The sequence below is a fragment of the Tursiops truncatus genome, chromosome 2 (assembly GCF_011762595.2).
Source record: "Tursiops truncatus isolate mTurTru1 chromosome 2, mTurTru1.mat.Y, whole genome shotgun sequence".
NCBI classification, from domain to species: Eukaryota; Metazoa; Chordata; class Mammalia; order Artiodactyla; family Delphinidae; genus Tursiops; species Tursiops truncatus.
In genome coordinates this window covers 165269775-165290316 of record NC_047035.1, presented here as the reverse complement: position 1 = coordinate 165290316, position 20542 = coordinate 165269775, and the positions used below count along the sequence as shown (strand labels likewise).

The 20542-nt window shown below is 40.4% G+C and overlaps 1 protein-coding gene across 7 annotated transcripts in view; it reads left to right on the top strand.

Annotated features, from left to right (window-relative positions):
• The window catches only part of ARHGAP21 (Rho GTPase activating protein 21), a 127861-nt gene extending 107858 nt beyond the window's left edge, over window positions 1-20003 (top strand). For 5 of the 7 annotated variants that reach the window (XM_019933423.3, XM_033852446.2, XM_033852447.2 and 2 more), the window contains 13 exons: window positions 2563-2847; window positions 5844-5908; window positions 5985-6124; window positions 7031-7173; window positions 7987-8142; window positions 8239-8317; window positions 9361-9434; window positions 9512-9601; window positions 11220-11345; window positions 11541-11582; window positions 11903-12008; window positions 13922-13953; window positions 17555-20003. In XM_019933423.3, coding sequence (XP_019788982.1) covers window positions 2563-2847; window positions 5844-5908; window positions 5985-6124; window positions 7031-7173; window positions 7987-8142; window positions 8239-8317; window positions 9361-9434; window positions 9512-9601; window positions 11220-11345; window positions 11541-11582; window positions 11903-12008; window positions 13922-13953; window positions 17555-19216 — 3000 coding nt within the window. In that variant the 3' untranslated portion in view covers window positions 19217-20003. The remainder of the gene's footprint in view (window positions 1-2562; window positions 2848-5843; window positions 5909-5984; window positions 6125-7030; window positions 7174-7986; window positions 8143-8238; window positions 8318-9360; window positions 9435-9511; window positions 9602-11219; window positions 11346-11540; window positions 11583-11902; window positions 12009-13921; window positions 13954-17554) is intronic. The other 2 variants (XM_019933425.3, XM_033852448.2) reach the window with 1 other exon arrangement.
• Window positions 20004-20542: the final 539 nt, after the last annotated feature.

The following is a 20542-nucleotide window of genomic DNA, read 5'->3' as shown; positions in this document are numbered from 1 at the left end:
GAGGATTTTTGCATCTATGTTCATCGGTGATATTGGCCTGTAGTTTTCTTTTTTGTGACATCTTTGGTTTTGGTATCAGGGTGATGGTGGCCTCGTAGAATGAGTTCGGCAGTGTTCCTCCCTCTGCTATATTTTGGAATAGTCTGAGAAGGATAGGTGTTAGCTCTTCTCTAAATCTTTGATAGAATTTGCCTGTGAAGCCATCTGGTCCTGGGCTTTTGTTTGTTGGAAGATTTTTAATCACAGTTCAATTTCAGTGCTTGTGATTCGTCTGTTCATATTTTCTACTTTTTCCTGGTTCAGTCTCGGATGGTTGTGCTTTTTTAAGAAGTTGTCCGTTTCTTCCAGGTTGTCCATTTTTATTGGCATATAGTTGTTTGTAGTAATCTCTCATGATCCTTTGTATTTCTGCAGTGTCAGTTGTTAATTCTGCTTTATCATTTCTAATTCTGTTGATTTGAGTCTTCTCTCTGTTTTTCTTGATGAGTCTGGCTAATGGTTTATCAGTTTTGTTTATCTTCTCAAAGAACCAGCTTTTAGTTTTACTGATATTTGCTATCATTTCCTTCATTTCTTTTTCATTTATTTCTGATCTGATCTTTATGATTTCTTTTCTTCTGCTAACTATGCAGTTTTTTTGTTCTTCTTTCTCTCATTCCTTTAGGTGTAAGGTTAGGTTTTTTATTTGAGATGTTTCTTGTTTCTTGAGGTAAGATTGTATTGCTATAAACTTCACTCTTAGGACTGCTTTTGCTGCGTCCCATAGGTTTTGGGTCCTCGTGTTTTCATTTTCATTTGTTTTTAGGTATTTTTTGATTTCCTCTGATTTCTTCAGTGATCTCTTGGTTATTTAGTAGTGTATTTTTTAGCCTCTGTGTGTTTGTATTTTTTACAGATTTTTTCCTGTAATTGATATCTAGTCTCATAGCGTTGTGGTTGGAACAGATTCTTGGTACGATTTCAATTTTCTTAAATTTACCAAGGCTTAATTTGTGACCCAAGAATGTTCCATGAGCACTGGAGAAAAAAGTATAATCTGCTGTTTTTGGATGGAATGTCCTGTAAATACCAATTAAGTCCATCTTGTTTAATGTATCATTTAAAGCTTTTGTTTCCTTAATTTTTTTCATTTTGAATGATCTGTCCATTGGTGAAAGTGGGGTGTTAAAGTCCCCTACTATGATTGTGTTACTGTCAATTTCCCCTTTTATGGCTGTTAGCATTTGCCTTACGTATATAGGTGCTCCTATGTTGCGTGCATAAATATTTATAATTGTTATATAGTATTCTTGGATAGATCCCCTGATCAGCATGTAGTATCCTTCTTTGTTTCTTGTAATACTCTTTATTTTAAAGTGTATTTTGTCTGATATGAGAGTTGCTACTCCAGCTTTCTTTTGATTTCTATTTGCATGGAATATCTTTTTCCACCGCCTCACTTTCAGTCTGTATGTGTACCTAGGTCTGAAGTGGGTCTCTTGTACACAACATATATACGGATATTGTTTTTGTATTCATTCAGCCAGTCTATGTCTTTTAGTTGGAGCATTTAATCCATTTACATTTAAGGTAGTTATCGATATGTATGTTCCTATTACCATTTTCTTAATTATTTTGGGTTTGTTATTGTAAGTCTTTGCCTTCTCTTGTGTTTCCTGCCTAGAGAAGTTCCTTTAGCATTTGTTGTAGAGATGGTTTGGTGGTGCTGAATTCTCTTAACTTCTGCTTGTCTGTAAAGGTTTTAATTTTTCCATCAAATCTGAATGAGATCCTTGCTGAGTAGAGTAATCTTGGTTGTAGGTTTTTCCCTTTCATCACTTTAAACATGTCCTGCCACTTCCTTCTGGCTTGCAGAGTTTCAAGTTGCCTTTATAATAATTTTATTGTTTCCCCTTATTTTATAAATATAGAGGTATTTAAATGAATATCAATATCAATATATGCTTCATTAAGTAGATAACAATATAAGAAAAACTTCACCAGAAAATTTTGTACAATATTTGTGTAGCTTAATTTATAAGAAAACTTTAATACTGTCAAAAGAGTATCAAATTTCTTTTAGAAAACCCATCTTGCATGTTGTTGCTTGACCATATAAAGTTGATCAGTTTTGTTAACTAAATTCATTACGTCTGCATATCCTTTGGGGATTAGTTTTTTCAGTGTTTGTCATTTGCATGATCTAAGACTTGTCTTAAGCCTTGCTTTCACTCAGAGGATTTTTCTGACTGACCTTTTTCCTTATTTTCTATTCCCTTAGCATTTTTTATATATTTTGCTACACTCGCTTTATCCTAATTAACTTTATTCATTTTATTTTCTCAACCCAATTAAAATTGAGATTTCATTGCCCTTGATTGTGATAGGAATACATTACCCAACTTGGTTTACGTTCCACGCTTTTTGTCTTTCCTGCCCTAACAAATACATATTGACGTAAAGCAGGCACCTGCCACATTGGGTATACATTTAAGCGTGTTAACAGTGTTGCTAGATGCATCTGTCCTGTCACTAAGATTTAGCCAAGTGTTGAGTATGCCTGATCTGTCTCATGTTCTCCAGCGAGTTGGTGGAAGTATTCGACCATGGAAGCAGATGTATGTTGTACTTCGGGGCCATTCGCTGTACCTGTACAAAGATAAACGAGAACAGACGACTCCGTCTGAAGAGGAGCAGCCCATCAGTGTTAACGCTTGCTTAATAGACATCTCTTACAGCGAGACCAAGAGGAAAAATGTCTTTCGACTCACCACGTCCGACTGCGAGTGCCTGTTTCAGGCTGAAGACAGGGACGACATGCTAGCCTGGATCAAGAGCATCCAGGAGAGCAGCAACTTAAATGAGGAGGTTAGTGTCCAAAACGACATTGATAAAACCGACGCTGTCGCAACATTTTCTTTTTAAAGGAGACCGAAAGAATCTGATACATCATTTAAAAAAAATCATAACGTGCTATCTTCACTTAAAAATAGTTGATCAGGGCTTCCCTGGTGGCTCAGTGGTTAAGAATCCGCCTGCCAATGCAGGGGACACGGGTTCGAGCCCTGGTCCGGGAAGATCCCACATGCCGCGGAGCAACTCAGGCCCGTGCACCACAGCTACTGAGTCTGCGCTCTAGAGCCCGCGAGCCACAACTACTGAACCCGTGTGCCTAGAGCCTGTGCTCCACAGCAAGAGAAGCCACCGTAGTGAGAAGGTTCTGCACCACAATGAAGAGTAGCCCACGTTCGCAGCAACTAGAGAAAGCCCGCACGCAGCAATGAAGACGCAACTCAGCCAAAAATAAATAAATGAAATAAATTAATTAAAGAAAAAAATAGTTGATCAGAAGGAAAATTCAGGGACTTCCCTGGCAGTTCAGTGGTTAGGACTCTGTGCTTCCGCTGCCAAGGGCACAGGTTCGATCCCTGCTTGAGGAACTAAGATTCTACCATCCACACGGTGCTGCCAAAAAAAAAGGAAAACTCAAGTGTACCTATATTATATTATTTTCACTTATTGGGAAAATCACCATTACTGACCTAGAAAAGCAGATTATTCATACATTCTGCATACCTTCTCAGAAGCAGTGAAGCACTGAGCAGAGACCTAGGTTCCTAGTCCTGGTCATTACCTTTGTGACTGAATAATTCCAGATCTGTTTCTTTGTGTCAAAACCAGGGTTGTTGTGGGCTTAAGTTACAGCGAAAATGCATCTCCAAACAAATTGCTGTGTAAATGCAGAGACCCTGATAGCATGATTCTTGTTAATGAAATTATGCAGGCAAGAATATAATATAGCCTACTGTAATACAGTAATTGGTTTCTAAGAAAACTTGTAGTATCAGAAATCATGTTATAAGCCACTTTTTCTTTTTAATAAAGAGAGTTTCTGACTCACAACCATCAAGTTATTTTTTACAGCAGAACTTTCAGTAGTGAAGATTTTTTTTTTAAGTGAAGTTTTTTTTTTGTTTTTTTTTTTTTGCGGTACACGGGCCTCTCACTGTTGTGGCCTCTCCCGTTGCAGAGCACAGGCTCCGGACGCGCAGGCTCAGCGGCCATGGCTCACGGGCCCAGCCGCTCCGCAGCATGTGGTATCTTCCCGGACCAGGGCATGAACCCGTGTCCCCAGCATCGGCAGGTGGACTCTCAACCACCACGCCACCAGGGAAGCCCAAGATTTTTTTTTTAAGTGTACATAACTGTAAACTTTACAGAGCAGATTCAGCAATGATTAAGTCTAGATTTTGCTCAAGGGTGCCTTTTTCATATCCTCAGCAGTTTTTCTTAGACGTTATTCTCATTTGCGTGCCCGTTGTTTTGACAAAAAAAAAAACCCACAAGGTTCTTTCCCCCTACTTTCCCACACAGTATGCAGGGACACCTACATTAACCATGAAGTTATGCAAATTATGTTCTCGAATTCTGTCATTTCCATTATATCCAATTCAAGTCATGAAAACTTAGAACATAGGAAAACGCCTGTACTTTTTCTCGTCTGACAGTTTACACTCTACCTTGTTTGTTGTGAACAACGAATACCAGATCCATATCAATACAGCCCTTTTTCTACAACCACCGCTATAAAGAGACATCAGACCTGAGTTTTGGCAAAGTAAACAGGGAGAATCACAACTTGGGTGTAGATTTCAGCTTTAAGTAGCAGTTCAAAGGAGTTCCTGTTTGATCAGCCCCTGCTCTATGCCAGGTGTCCTGCTGGGCAGTAGATGACTTCATCTTTGAGACATAGGGCTTTTTTAGAAATTGAATGAAGTGATGCTGATGAAGAACGCACCCCAGTGCCTGGTAGGTCATGAACATGTACTTCGTGTCAGCCATTATAGCATCATCACTACCATCTGATTCTGAGACACGGGTGTTTTCACCAAGTTTTAGAGCTAAGAAAGTAATAATTCACCGAGCATATACCATATGGCAGTCACTCTTTTAAGCATTTTATGTCAGTTAATTTCAGCAGCCATATGAATGTGTCTTCTTATTATCATCACCATGTTTCAAACAAGGGAACTTTGTGGCAAAGAGAAGTTAAGTAATTTCCCCAGGGTCACATAGCTCAGAATTGTCAAGCAGTCTTATTCTAGATCTTAACCATATCCTCTTTCAGTTGGTAAATGAGAAGAATCTATTTGAATTCGAGAATTTATAAAGTCTGTATTCTTTGTAAATTGTAACGTTCACTATGACCAAAACGAGACAAGTAAAAAAAATACTTGCGAACACATGTCAATTTATAATTGGAACCAATAGGGGAAAAAAAAATCATCTCCTTGTGGTCAACTCTGAGTTTTCCATGTAGCATATTATTGAGGTTAACCTGTTGAGGTTAATAAAACCAGGTTTGAGCTTTTTTCTTCTGATAATATAACTGTCACTTCTGATACTAATTGACCCTCAGTCTCACTGTTCCTATCAATTAATCATTAACACATTTTGGCAGTATTCCATCTTTTATCCATCTGTATTATTTTGAAACGCTGATCATTCTTTCTGGTATTAGTGAGAGAAAAAACTGGCTCACTGCTTCCCAGTCATTTATTAAAAACGCCAGATCAGTTCAGTAAGTTTGAACACTGGCTACTTGCTGGTACCAGTCCAGGTGTTGCTGGGGTACAGAAAGTAAACAGAAAACTCTTGGCGGTGGCAGAGGCCCTTGAACGTTTGTCACTTAGTGAAGTTAGGTCATGATTTGAATAGAGCTTTTAAAACAGCTCCATGGAGTCTGTATCGAATAAGCAAAGTAGTACAGTATAGAGCTCCCCCCTGCCCCCCAGAAAGAGTAGGATCCTTATTTAGGGAGTTTAGAATTGACTTTCTAATTTTACCTTCTATTTATTCTGTAGGACACTGGAGTTACTAACAGGGATCTGATTAGTCGAAGAATAAAAGAATACAACAGTCTGATGAGGTGAGAATCCCACCATGCCTGCAGGTTAACTGGGACGTAAAATCCGTGCTTGGTCAGAAACGTTCCTTTCTTTCAGCAGCAAGGCAGAGCAGTTGCCAAAGACCCCTCGCCAGAGTCTCAGCATCCGGCAGACCCTGCTTGGTGCTAAAGCGGAGCCCCGGACTCAGAGTCCACACTCCCCCAAGGAGGAGTCAGAAAGGAAGCTTCTCAGTAAAGGTACTGATATCCGCATTCCTAGATAAATCTAGGATTTAAAATTGGGTTTGTAGTAAATCAACTATACTTAAGTAAAAAAAAAAAAAATTTTTTTTTTTTTTTAAATAAAATTGAGATTTTAAAGGTGTTTTCATGTTTTTCTGTGCCTTTTCTGCGGACCTCAGCTCAGGGTGAGCTAACCCAGAGATCACTGGGGGCCTGGTCCAGGCTGGTGGGGCCTTTCCCTTAAGCTGGGGTCCAAGACACCAGTTCTTTTTTTTTTTTTGCGGTACGCGGGCCTCTCACTGTTGCGGCCTCTCCAGTCGTGGAGCACAGGCTCCGGACGCGCAGGCTCAGCGGCCATGGCTCACGGGCCCAGCCGCTCCACGGCATGTGGGATCTTGCCGGACCAGGGCACGAACCCGTGTCCCCTGCAGCAGCAGGTGGACTCTCAACCACTGCGCCACCAGGGAAGCCCAACACACCAGTTCTTATAATAAAGATCAAGTGAAGGAAAATACAACACATACATCTATGTCAAAAAGTACCAATTTGATAAATGCAGAGGCTCCAGATGCTTTCGTTTTGAAATAAAACCATTATGTTTCCTTTTGCTAAAATCTCACTGTAAAGATGTCACATTAATTCTATTGTCTTGACTGTTTTAAAGAAAATCATGGTACAGATTGTCAAAGGGTGAAGAAGCAGAATTGATTTGTACTAAATTATATGGAGGGTTGAAAGGAGTGCTATATCAGGAAGAGAATAGAATAGAATAGAATACGTTTGATACATAAAGGATATGTTATTTATAGTACAGGGCTCTGATTTATATAAATATTGATAAAGGATCTTTAAAGTCATGATTTAAACACTCTTGTTTCTATTTTCTTTTCATGTCATTTTCTTTTGAATAACGATCAAAAGATGACACTAGTCCCCCAAAAGACAAAGGCACATGGAGAAAAGGCATTCCAAGTATTATGAGAAAGACATTTGAAAAAAAGCCTACTGCTACAGGAACGTTCGGGGTCAGACTGGATGACTGCCCACCAGCTCATACTAATCGGGTAAGACACCAGCCCGCCAGATTTCCTAAAGCCATTAATTCAGCCGTCGTCATAACAGGACCCGAGTACACAGCCGTGCAGGTCACAGGGGGTATCTGTCCATCTGTTGAGTATTTTCCTCTTCTTAACAGACCTTAGTTTCTCTAAGCATGTCTGACCTGTACGGGTGTATGGAGTAATTTTATCTATAATGCTTTTTTCTAATGTGTTGACTCTGAAATAGAATAATTATTCAACGGCTCAGAATGTATCTGAAACTATCGGTAAGAAGTCATTTTCAAGTCGTGTGTGTTTCTGTTTTCAGCATTTTAAAAGAAGGATGGGAACAAGAATCTGATTAAGAAAGTGTGATAAATGTAAATGTGCGTGTGCGTGTGTGTGCGTGTGCGTGTGTGTGTGCGCGCGTGTGTGTGTGTGTTTACAATGCCCACGTTAGGATTCATATCATGAGTGGATGGATGTTATTCTTTCCCCCTCCTCTTCCCCGTCCCCCTTCTTTTATTCAACTGAACTGTTGCCACATTCTCCCTACTAGCTCTTGTTTCTTCTTTACACTGTTATCTCCCTGTGGGGCCTCCTCTTTCAGTCTTGACCTATTCATTCTCTTTCCACTGACTCAACTATCTCTTGCTGGTTTTGTCTCTTCCCAGTTCTCCAGTGTTTCTATTCTTTATTTTCTCTGTATCAAATAACAACAATTTATATACTGTTTCCTTTTGGATGAAAAGGGCCTTGTAGCTACGATATGTATCTACTAACTGAAGATAAACATTCATGCTGTGTTAAATAAAATGTTTATTTCTTGTTTTGCAGTATATTCCATTAATAGTTGACATATGTTGCAAATTAGTTGAAGAAAGAGGTCTTGAATATACAGGTATTTATAGAGTTCCTGGAAACAATGCAGCCATCTCAAGTATGCAAGAGGAACTCAACAAGGGAATGTCTGATATTGATATACAAGACGATGTAAGTTTGTGTATTTCTATTTGAATAACTGGTCTGTGTTTTTTTCCTTTGTGGTATTGACTACAAAAATACGGTATTTTTATTTTGCATACCTAGAAATGGCGAGATTTGAATGTGATAAGCAGTTTACTAAAATCCTTCTTCAGAAAACTCCCTGAACCACTTTTCACAAATGGTGAGTTAACCCCACCAAAGACACTGATGCAACAGTTGAACATTACATTGTTGGGAAACCACAGCATATTAAATGGAACCAGGGGAAAATATTTTTGTCAAAAGAAACAGGAGGTTTTGTTTAGTTCTTACTTGTATACAAAGCACAATCATGTCCTATTCTTTGTCATTTGGATTTTTTTTTCCTCCTGATACATTTCAGTGAAAAACAGTTTATAAAACGTTGTTAAAGTTCAATAAAAATATATATTATCCTGTTCATTCACGTTTACAGCTGAGTTGAAAATATGTTATTATTGTTCTCAGTGAAAAGCCTTCAGGCATAATAAGGTACAATTAGTAGAAAAGCATTTTTTCAGCCAAGCCAACTATTTGACTTAGATAAGACCTTGTAGTAGATGTTGCAGTGCAGGGAGAGAAAGTGGACAGACTGTGTAAATACAGGCTGTACCCTCAGAGAACTCACATTTTAGGGAATTTCCTTTGTTTGATAAGGCCTAGAGGAATCATTAAAAACTATAGTAGTTTTATTTTATTTTATTTTTTATAAATTTATTTTTGGCTGCATTGGGTCTTCGTTGCTGCGCAGGCTTTCTCTAGTTGCAGCGAGCAGGGGCTACTCTTCGTTGCGGTGCGCGGGCTTCTCATTGTGGTGGCTTCTCTTGTTGCAGAGCACGGGCTCTAGGCACGCGGGCTTCAGTAGTTGTGGCACACGGGCTTAGTAGTTGTGGTTCATGGGCTCTAGAGCGCAGACTCAGTAGCTGTGGCCCACGGGCTTGGTTGCTCCGTGGCCTGTGGGATCTTCCTGGACCAGGGCTCGAACCCGTGTCCCCTGCATTGGCAGGTGGATTCTTAACCACTGTGCCACCAGGGAAGCCCCTATAGTAGTTTTAGGACAACATTTCAAAGGCTATTTGGGGTCTTCCCTACTATTTTTTTCTTTTTAATTGTGGTTTGAAATTGAACCTTAAAGGGAAACTAGATTACAGCTCACCTAAACAATTTAAGATGAATTTGTTTTTTTTTTGTTCTTACTGTTGTCAGATAAATATGCCGACTTTATTGAAGCCAATCGTAAGGAAGATCCTCTAGATCGTCTGAAAACATTAAAAAGACTAGTAGGTATTATTTTATATTTTTGGAGGTACAATGAAAGTTCAGCATTTAAATCCATCATGAAAATAATATGTTTCAGATTCATGATTTGCCCGAACATCATTATGAAACACTCAAGTTTCTTTCGGCTCATCTGAAGACAGTGGCAGAAAATTCAGAAAAAAATAAGGTGTGTAAACTGTTTATTGAAGAGATGTACTTTCAGTGGCTTTAGTTGAAAAGATGTACTTCACTGCTTCATGCGAAATAGTCAAAAATAGGTTATAATTAAACAGAAGCTCTAAAATACATCATACTGGTGACCACGTCCCGCTAAAGATCACTCTTAAAAGCAAAAGATCCCCAAAATATGAATTGTTGTTTTTTCAAGACATTTTCTTTCATGTTTATCCAGCAAGAAAAATGAAAAAGTCAGAAATTTTACTTCTTTTATTTTTCAGCTGTATATTAATATTTTGAATGGGCAATATTTGCACAAACAACAGTAAAAATGTATCAAATGGTATACAGTGAAAAACAACAGACATTTTCTTTTTTTGTTTTGTTTCATTTAGATTTAGCAGATAAATTGTTTTGGTTTTGTTTTCATACCACCATATTACCTTTATCAAACACAACAAAATTTATTATTCCATCGTATTATCTAGTAGTCTGTTCACGTGTAGCTTTTCCTGATTGGTTTAAAGAAATATCTTTTGGATGAATATTGTATGATTTTACTCACATGGAGTAAAAAAAAAAACACACACACACAAAATAAATGAACAAACCAAACAAAAACAACACATAGATACAGAGAACAGAGTAGTGGTTGCCAGAGGGGAAGGGGCAAGGGTGCAGGGGAGGGTGAAAGGGTAAGGGGGATCAACTGTCTGGTGATGGATGGAAACTAAATTTTTGGTGTGGATCCCAAGACCAGTTTGATTTTTTTTTTTTTTTTTTTGAGTTCCACAATGGTTTTTTACCCTCTACTATGTTTTTGGGATTGGTTATTTAATATTCTAATCAAATCCTAAGGTCAAAAAATTACACCAGATACTTATAAGATATAACAAAGAAAAACAAAAGGTTCGCACCTTTGACAATCAGGTACTTAAACAGGAGTACAAACTATCATGGAAGGAAACATAAAAACATATAGGCATGTAATACTGAGGTGTTCATTGGTACAAGGATAAGCAACAAGCTTTGGAAGTCTTGGTTGAAGTAAAATTTTTATCAAAAGAATATTTTCAGACATTAGTTTTTACATATTCATGATCTTAATGTATTACTCAGGCAAATTTGGAAATTTTTATGTATCTCTTTCCATTTGTTTAGTTTTTGAGGGGAGAGGTTTTCCCTATTCTTTTGCAAGTTTTATTCCCTTTGATTTTAATATTTTTGTCAGTTGATCCAGCTTTATTAATACTTATTTTTGGCTGAGGTGCACGGCTTGTGGGATCTTAGTTCCCTGACCAGGGATGGAACCTGTACCCCATGCCGTGGAAGTGTGGAGCCCTAACCACTGGACTGCCAGGGAATTCCCGTAATACTAGTTTTGAACCAGATCAATTGTTTTCAATCAAAGACTTCCTGGAAAAAACAAATGCCAATTAAGTATTGTATGTTGTCATTAAAGCAAGAAAAAGCATTATTTTTTTTTTACACACATCAGTCAACCATTCTTTGAATTATTTTTCATCAAAAGAGTCTTTCAGAAGTAAAATGCCAAACATGCAATGGGAATTTAAGCCTACTTTCTTAAGAAAAGTTGTGATATTTTCTAATATCATCCTCTGTTGCAGATGGAACCCAGAAACCTAGCCATAGTGTTTGGTCCAACTCTTGTGAGGACCTCTGAAGATAACATGACGCACATGGTCACTCACATGCCAGACCAGTACAAGATCGTAGAGACGCTTATCCAGCACGTAAGTCCAGGCTTCGGCTCATCGAGAACATTCTTTTTCATGAGCAGCTGATAGTTGGTAGGGCAGAATTTGGTTATACTTTTTTTTTTTTTCCCTAAGAGAATTACCTTTTTTTCTGTGCTATCCTCCAAAATATAGATCTCTGTAGGGGGTTATTTAATTTCTCTTTTTCACCTTTTTTATTTTAAATTTTAGCATGACTGGTTTTTCACAGAAGAAGGTGCTGAAGAACCTCTTGTAAGTATTGTCCGTCAGCGTTTGTACTCTGTTCTTCTCATTTGGGACACACAAGATCCTGATCCTACAACTGTGTCACCTTCCTGCTTTGTATGCTATTGTCTGCTTTGCACCCCGAAAGCAGGTCTATAGCGCCTCAGTTTCTGATCTAATGAAAATCCAAGTATGATACTTATTTGGTAATTAATTATATGCAAATAATGTAAAAAATTAAGCATATGTCCTCCACTCAGTAATGTGTCTTTTACTAAATGTTGTTTGAATTTTAAAGAAAGTATCTTTGAAGAGATGATGAAGAGATCTTTGTTTATTAACCATAGACAACAGTGCAGGAGGAAAACACAGTAGACTCCCAGCCAGTGCCAAACATAGATCATTTACTCACCAACATTGGAAGGACAGGCGTCTCCCCTGGAGATGTATCAGGTAACTCTTGCCTGGGCAGTATTGATCTCTAGGTTAAAAGCTAAATTCTTATAACATGAAAGAGCAAATCAATCATAAGTAACAATTCACTATGATTTTTTTTCCTTTTCCTCTTCTTTTTTTCCCTTTCCACTAATAAAAATAATGTAATCTTCCTCTTCTGATTGATCTGAATTATCTTCCAGTGACTGTAATGCCATTGGCAGTGCATGGAGTTGTAATGCTTGTCAGAAAGGAAATACGAGGGAAAATGAGCATGCAAACCACTGTTTTGTTCTTTTTTTTTTAATTCACAGTTTCCATGTAATAGTCATCACAAGGTAAAACAGATACACGCTACTGAGTATGTGGTTGCTGTGATGGCAGAAAGTATGGTCTAGACTGTATGAGTAGTTCTTACTCTTGAGCTGGACGTTCTGTTGAAAAGGCAGCCAATTAAATACGTAAAATGCTCATGGGCACCATTCCCATAAATGCAGTATATTATCTTGTCACTACAGAGGTCACCGTAAAAGTCAATTTCTTTGACATTTTCTTCTGTCTTCTATTGCCACCCTCATGTTCGGTGAAGTATCAGTTCTAATAGGCTCTTTCGATGCAAATTTTCTCCTGCCAAACTGTTGCACTAACCTAGCATGTTTTACACCATGTTCTCCCTTTGTCTCTAGTTCTTGTTTTAGTCCTAAAGGGTTTTCTTTCCAGCACTTACTGACACAGGCAAATCTATACTGATGTTGCACAGGCGAGATGGGAGGAGTCTATCACACGGTCATGTCGCTAGTGGATTCCGTGGTGTCCCTGATGGACAGCTGGAACTGTAGGAAGAAGGAGGACTGCTGTCCACACTGTAGCTGCCTTGTCTGCAGAAACCCCCGATTCCTGTAAATGCAAACCGAGTTGATCTGTGGTGTACATTTTCGCTTACGATTATTGTAAACAGATCACTACTACTTTCTTAAAGGTTTTTCTGCTGTTTCTTGTTATTTCTGAAGCAGACCGTGAGGAGAAATAGCATGGTATGGTCTACCAGTTCTTAAAGTCATAAAGCATTGAGCCATGTGTTGAAAGGGGCGTGGCATGGGGCTCAGCTCATTAATTCTGAAAATCCATTTCCCTGAAGTTGAAAGAGAAAATTTCCAAATTGGTGTTGTCCTGAAGAGTGCTAGCCCCTTCCTACCCTCTTTATACTTGTATAATCTGAGTTTTTTGCCAGACAGTAAAATGATGCTCTCCATTTTTCCATTTCCATAATAGCATTTGTTAATAAATAATTGGAAAACTGGTAGCAATTTAACTAGTCTAAAGGATCCCTGACTGCACAGATGTGAAACCGGGGTCCAAAGTACAGAGATCAGCATGATTTAACGTAACGTCAAAGTGACCTAGAAGCAGGGTTATCCTAATGCATCCTTACGCACACAGTATATGCTTCTAAAATTTAACATTGACAGTCTGACAAAAATCAACATAAATACACTGAGTCTGAGCATCTCAATTTGTAGCGAGGGCAGCCAACAATCCTAAACGTTCTACATTGTGTATCAGTTTCAGATACAGGATGTGGTACATAGTGCAGTTCTTCCAAAGGTCTTCAAGCTGCTTTATTGCTAGATTGAACGCTTAGCACATTTAATAAACACTAGTGTTTCTGTTTCGTTTAGTACAGGGCTCCTTTGCCATCCCTATCATTGAGCTGATTCTGCCTACAATTCACAGCATCCTTTCATGGCGGTGGCTTTCTGTGGTGCAGCCTGCATCTTTGTGAGCTCTGACTATCCACTGTGTTCTCTTGTTTTTGAGTTTTGCTTTCACATTTTGTTCTGTGCCTGTCTTTTCCATAAGTTTTGCATTGTTTGTTGAAAGCAGTAAAGAATCTGACCAATACTGACCATGTTTTCTTTAACTTCTCACAGATTCAGCTACTAGTGACTCAACAAAATCTAAGGTAAATTGTTTTGTACAGTTTGGAATATTTCAGAGGGGAATTGCTTTGTGGCTTGGTATGCAGATGCACCCGTGTCTGTGTCTGATGACAGACCAGCAGAGTCTTATAAAGGGAAAAATGAATGCTTAAAATAAAATATGATAGAGGAATACTGGATGGTGAGGTGGGGTGTTGGATTTATCTCAGTGTAGTTTAGCATAATTCAAAGAAGTAGGCATTTACCCCCTCATTCTTAATGTGAAAATTTTCTAACATATGCAAAAGCAGAGAGAATAATATAATGAGCCCTTATTATCCACGCTCAACAATTAACACATGACCAAGTTTGTCTCATATGCGCCCGCCCACTTTCCTCCTCTTCGTGACTTTTGGTTTTTTTGGTCTTTTTTTTGGCCTCGCAGCAGGTGGGATCTTAGTTCACCTACCAGGGATGGGACCCGTGTCCCCTACAGTAGAAGCTCAGAGTCTTAACTACTGGACCACCAGGGAAGTCCCTCGGGACTGTTTGGAAGCAAATCCCAAACATTTTATTTCATTCTGTAAACATTTCAGTAGTAATATAGACTTTATTATTATTATACATTTTTTATGAAAATATATATTCTTGCCTTCTTTTCAACAAGATCATTCATTTTGTTTTTTTTGTTTTGTTTTTAATAAATTTATTTATTTATTTATGGCTGCACTGGGTCTTCGTTGCTGCTTGCGGGCTTTCTCTAGTTGCTGCGAGCGGGGGCTACTCTTCGTTGCGGTGCGCGGGCTTCTCATTGTGGTGGCTTCTCATTGCAGAGCACGGCCTCTAGGCACACGGGCCTCAGTAGTTGTGGCTCGCGGGCTCTAGAGCGCAGGCTCAGTAGTTGTGGCGCACGGGCTTAGTTGCACTGCGGCATGTGGGATCTTCCTGGACCAGGGCTCAAACCCGTGTTCCCCTGCATTGGCAGGCGGATTCTTAACCACCGCACTACCGGGGAAGTCCCTAACTTTGTTTTTATAATCAATTTTTGTTTACATAATTTGTGTTCTGTTGACACCACCACCAGAGTACACTTTTTAGTAGTTTTTAAGACATTCAGTTCGAAAGTCCTTCATTAATTCAGTTTGTGCCAGCTTTGCTCCTCTGAGACTGTAGCAAGTAGAATTGTCAATAAATTTGTTCAGATGTTCTATTTGGAAATGAGACATACGTATCATTACATATCATTTCTAAACATAATGGGATCACATATGACTAAATTAGAATTGAATTTCTTGCAGAAAATATCATAAAATATTGAATGATCTGTCATTTGCTATCACTTATATTGTGATTTTTACCATCTTTTTACCCCAACTTTTCATTTTGAAAAATTGTAAAATAGCACCCAAACCTTTTGCCCTAGATTTATCAGTTGGTAAATCTTGATATATATGTAATTTTTTTTTTCTGAGTCCTTTGAGAGTTAACTTATAGACATGGTAACACTTTGCCCCTAAATGCTTCAGTGTGCATCTCTGGAGAACAAGGGGATTCTTCTATGTAATGCCAGCGTAATTATTGTATTCTGGTAGTTCACATGAGTACAATGCATCATTATTTCTAACGTACAGTTTTTACACAAATTTCGCCAGTTGTCCCAATAATGTGTGTTGTTTTTTCTTTTCCTGTATATAGGATGCACTCAAGGATCGCCCCTTGCGTTATGTTGTCATGTCTCCTTAGACTTCTTTACTTTGGAACAGTTTCCCACCTCTTTTTGCCAGAATATGAGATTTTAGATTTAGATTTTTAGGTTTTAGATTTCATACCTGTTTGCAATTCCCTCCTTTCCTCTTACTAGATGCATATTTCTTAGCCTGTGGTTATAGCAGTCTCTTCATCTTAAGTAAATTATGGTGGTGTTTGTATTACACCTATAATATAATGGATGTCCAAATGATATAATCCTTCGTAACAATTTTTTTCAGTTGTAAAATAATATAGTCATTTGCTCCAACACATAGTGATCACAGAAACATCGAATTTTAAAGGGAACCGTTGGGAATCTTAAAGATAGTATAATCGAATTTCTTCTCACTTAAATCAACAATGAAGTTGAGGTGTTTAAAAGTGAATCACTTGCTCAGTGTCATACCCAGCAAGCTAGGGAAGGAACACCAGGTCTAATTCAGAGCTCAGTCACAGCCATCATCCCCTACGGTCTTCAACAGAATGTGTTAAATGTGAATAACCCTTAGAAAGGTCCTGTATAATTATAAAATCCTTTATAACTTATAAAAACAAAGTTCCATCAATCTGTGATTTCATTTTGGTGAATCCTTTCTAATACAAAAGCCTGAATTTTTACTGTAATTTTCAAGACTTCAGTATAGTAGTTCTGGCTTGTCTAAGATTTTTATGACAACAGAGAAACTATCACTCAGTTTCTGTTACTCTGCATACTTCCTGCCTGCCTGCTTGACTTAAATGGTGTGCGTTACACCAGCTAGTGTTTATCGACACCGCCCCCTCCCCGACCCGAATTTACTTAGCCTGTGGGTACATGACGAACACTTAAACAGTCATCATCAAGAACCTATTAGGCGTAGCTGACAAAGCCAATTGGCCGCACTGCCACTTTCTCAATACAGGGCACTGCAGTGTTTCTATGGTAAGGATTTCAGGTCTTTAATTGCCCTTATGTGTTTTGAACTTCATGATTTGGTTGTTACTTGAGATCAGTGAAGACAGTGCCAACTTGATTTACCTAAGGCCAGTCTATGCAGATCGAGCCTGCCTGAACTAACGAGAACCCAGGAACTCCCTTATCTTAATCAGCTTATCTGATACAGTATCTGTATCATGTGATAGCTGTAATTGGAAGATTGAAGTTAGTCATAAAATTTTAACCAATGTCAGAATATTATATTCTACTCAGTCAGAATATTGACTCTTTATGAGACCCGTGTTCCGGAGGAAGGAACCTGAGGACCCTCTGAGGGTAGCAGAAGCAGGGACGGTCTGTAGATGGAGGGAAGTCAAGAAGAATAGGAGTGCGAGAGGGCCCCAAGCACAGAAGGTGTCCCTGAAAGACAGGTGTATGTCAGCTGTGACATGGCAGATAAATACCACCAGGCAAGAAATGGGACAGATTAAATAAAAATAAGAAGTTGTCTTAGGTACAAGTTAAAAGGGGGCATAAAAACTACACCCTGTTATTACTTAGCTTTAGTGGTTAAGAAATACTTGGGGGAGGGGGAGGGAAGGAGTGGGAGTTTGGGATGAGCAGATGCAAACGATTCAATGTTATATAGAGGATGGATAAACAACAAGGTCCTGCTGTACAGCACAGGGAACTATATTCAATCTCCTGTGCTAAACCATCATGGAAAAGAATGTGAAAAAAAAGAGTGTCTATATGTGCATAACCGAGTCACTTTGCTGTACAGCACAGATGGGCACAACATTGTAAATCAACTATATTTCAGTTAAAAAATGAAATAAAAAATAATCACCAAAGCAATGGAAATCACACACACACACACAAAAAGCAAAAGAAATATTGGTGCGGGGTGGGGGGGACCTTTTCAGAAAGTGAACTCAATAACGTTCTTATGTTCAAAGTCTCGTGTCTCTGCTCCCCAGGGTTCTTGGGGATCCGGAAAAGATCAGTATAGCAGGGACCTGCTTGTGTCGTCCATCTTCGCGGCCGCCAGTCGCAAGAGGAAGAAACCAAAAGAAAAAGCACAGCCCAGCAGCTCAGAAGACGAACTGGACAATGTGTTTTTTAAGAAAGAAAATGCAGAGCAGGGTCACAACGATATTAAAGAAGAGTCCAAAAAAGAGAGCGAGACACCGGGCAGGAAACAAAGGACCGTGGCTTGCAAAGAAAATCACGCGAAGAAGGACGGCAGCGCGGCCAGAGCTGATCAGCGAGCCCTGCGGGGGGAGGGCGCAGAGCCCCCGGCCCCCCAGGGCGCCAAGCAGAGCAGGTCGCCCACCCCGAGCTGTCGCCTGGCCATCCTGAAAGAGGGCCCCAGAGCCCTCGCGGCCCAGAAGGCCTCCCACCCGGACGAGACGGGGCCCGATTCCGGCGCTCTGGCGAGGTTTTCCACCAAGAAATCCACCAGCCCCGAACCCAGAGTTGGCGAGTTTCTGGTCAGTGTCGGCACCATCACCGCCGACTGCTCGGCGACGTCGCCCGCCCCCTCCGTGACCGGCCTCGACTCCAGCCGGCTGAGCCCCGAAGTGCAGTCGGTGGCCGAGAGCAGGGGCGACGACGCCGACGACGAGAGGAGCGAGCTGGTCAGCGAGGGGCGGCCGGTGGAGACGGACAGCGAGAGCGACTTCCCCGTCTTCCCCGCCGCGCTGGCCTCCGAGAGGCTCCTCCGTGGAAAACTGCACGAGGCCACGAAGACGAGCCGGCGGGACTCCGAAGGCAGTGAAGTCAGCTGTACGGAGGGGAGTTTAACACCGAGTTTAGAGAGCCGGAGACAGCTCTTCAGTTCCCATAAGCTGATTGAGTGTGACACTCTGTCCAGGAAAAAATCCGCCAGATTCAAGTCAGACAGCGCGGCTCTAGGAGATGCCAAGAATGAGAAAGAAGCCCCTTCCATCACGAAAGTGTTCGAGGTGATGAAAAAAGGAAAATCGACGGGGAGTTTACTGACACCACCAGCCAGAAGCGAATCCGAGAAACAGGAGCCCACCTGGAAAACGAAAATAGCTGATCGGTTAAAACTGAGGCCCAAAGCACCGGCAGATGACATGTTTGGAGTAGGAAATCAAAAAACCAACGCCGATCCTGCCAAAAGGAAAAACATCAAACGCAGACACACGCTGGGAGGGCACAGGGATGCTACTGAAATCAGTGTTTTGAATTTCTGGAAAGCGCAGGAGCAGAGTGGGGACAGAGAATCCGAACTTTCAGCTGTGACACGGTTGAAGCCCAAATGCTCAGCCCAGGACCTGTCCATCTCAGACTGGCTGGCCAGGGAGCGGCTACGCACCAGTACGGCTGACCTGAGCAGAGGGGACGCGGGGGACCCCCAGCCCCAGAGCCTGAGCACATTAGAAATACCCACCACGGACCCAGCCCTGTCTTCTCAGTCCGATGCAGACAGTTCTCCCAGCACCCTGGCTTCAACTAACAGGCCCCCTCTTTCCACACCACCACAGCCACCTGACCAAATCAATGGAGAAAGCTTCCAGAACACGAGCCAAAACGCCAGTTCTGCAGCGACGGCCCAACCTCATCAACTGTCCGAAACCCCAGGCAACAAAGCACAGTTCCATCCCTGTCTTTAAACTGGGGGCACGTCCACTCCAGCAAATAAAAGCTACTGTTACACGTTCCATAACTCTGTAAATATTTTCTTGTACCAGAATTGTTATTATGCAGCCTTCATTTGGGCTGGTTTCATCACTTTGCACTGTGAAATAGCTTTACAGTGCATTACTACAGCCAGAAGAACATATATATATATTTAAAAATATATTGGATAGTTGTATACAAATGAGCAAGGTTATTTGTTGCGACTCACCCCATAGTGCATACACCCAACATTACTGAAGAAAATAGCTGGCATTAGTATGCAGCCAATGTGTTCTTTTGGTTTCATCACTAACAAAAGTGCCTCATCATAAAAATACATTTGGTTTTTAGGGTGCCATGTTGTTAAAATTAGATAACTTACACTGAGTAAACAAATGCGTTTTATTGGTAACAAATTTCATCACATTTACCAGTTTTAACACAGGTAGATACAGAACTTCCATTCTCTAGTCATTCCAGGTGGATCTCTGAGTTTTCTATTCAAACTTTTAATACAGTTTTTGAGTTTTGTGTGACTTGAATTTTTAATCTTTCTGTAAAATACGTAACTTAAATGAACATATTATATGTGTATCTTTTCTTCAGATACCAGATTTGATATAAATGTTGTAACATAGGTGTGTAGATAGTGACCTGGCTGGAACTGGCTTCTTTATGGAGAAGAATATAATTCTGCATGAGGACTTAATGGATCCAAACCTGTGTCATGCCTGTGTGCATACCCAATTAAACACTGGAAATAAAAATTGTTTTGGTGAACTTTGCATGGCTTGAAACTTATTCTAATATATATATTTAAATGCCATCCATTTATAACTGGCTTAATTGGTTCTGACATTTATTTATTTATTTACTTATTTAATTTTTTGCTGCCGTGCGGCACGCAGGATCTTAGTTCCCTGACCAGGGATTGAACCTGTGCCCCCTGCGGTGGAAGCGCGGAGTCCTAACCACTGGACGGCCGGGGAAGTCCCTGGTTCTGACTTCTAAAAATTTACCTACTCTAGGGCTTCCCTGGTGGCGCGGTGGTTGAGAGTCCGCCTGCCGATGCAGGGGACACGGGTTCGCGCCCCGGTCCGGGAGGATCCCACATGCCGCAGAGCGGCTGGGCCCGTGAGCCATGGCCGCTGAGCCTGCGCGTCCGGAGCCTGTGCTCCGCAACGGGAGAGGCCACAACAGTGAGAGGCCCGCGTACCGCCAAAAAAAAATTTACCTACTCTATACATTACCCCTCTCTTTTTGGCCGTGTCTGGCAGGGATCTCTTGTAAATGTTTCCATTGGCCTAACTTCACTCGTA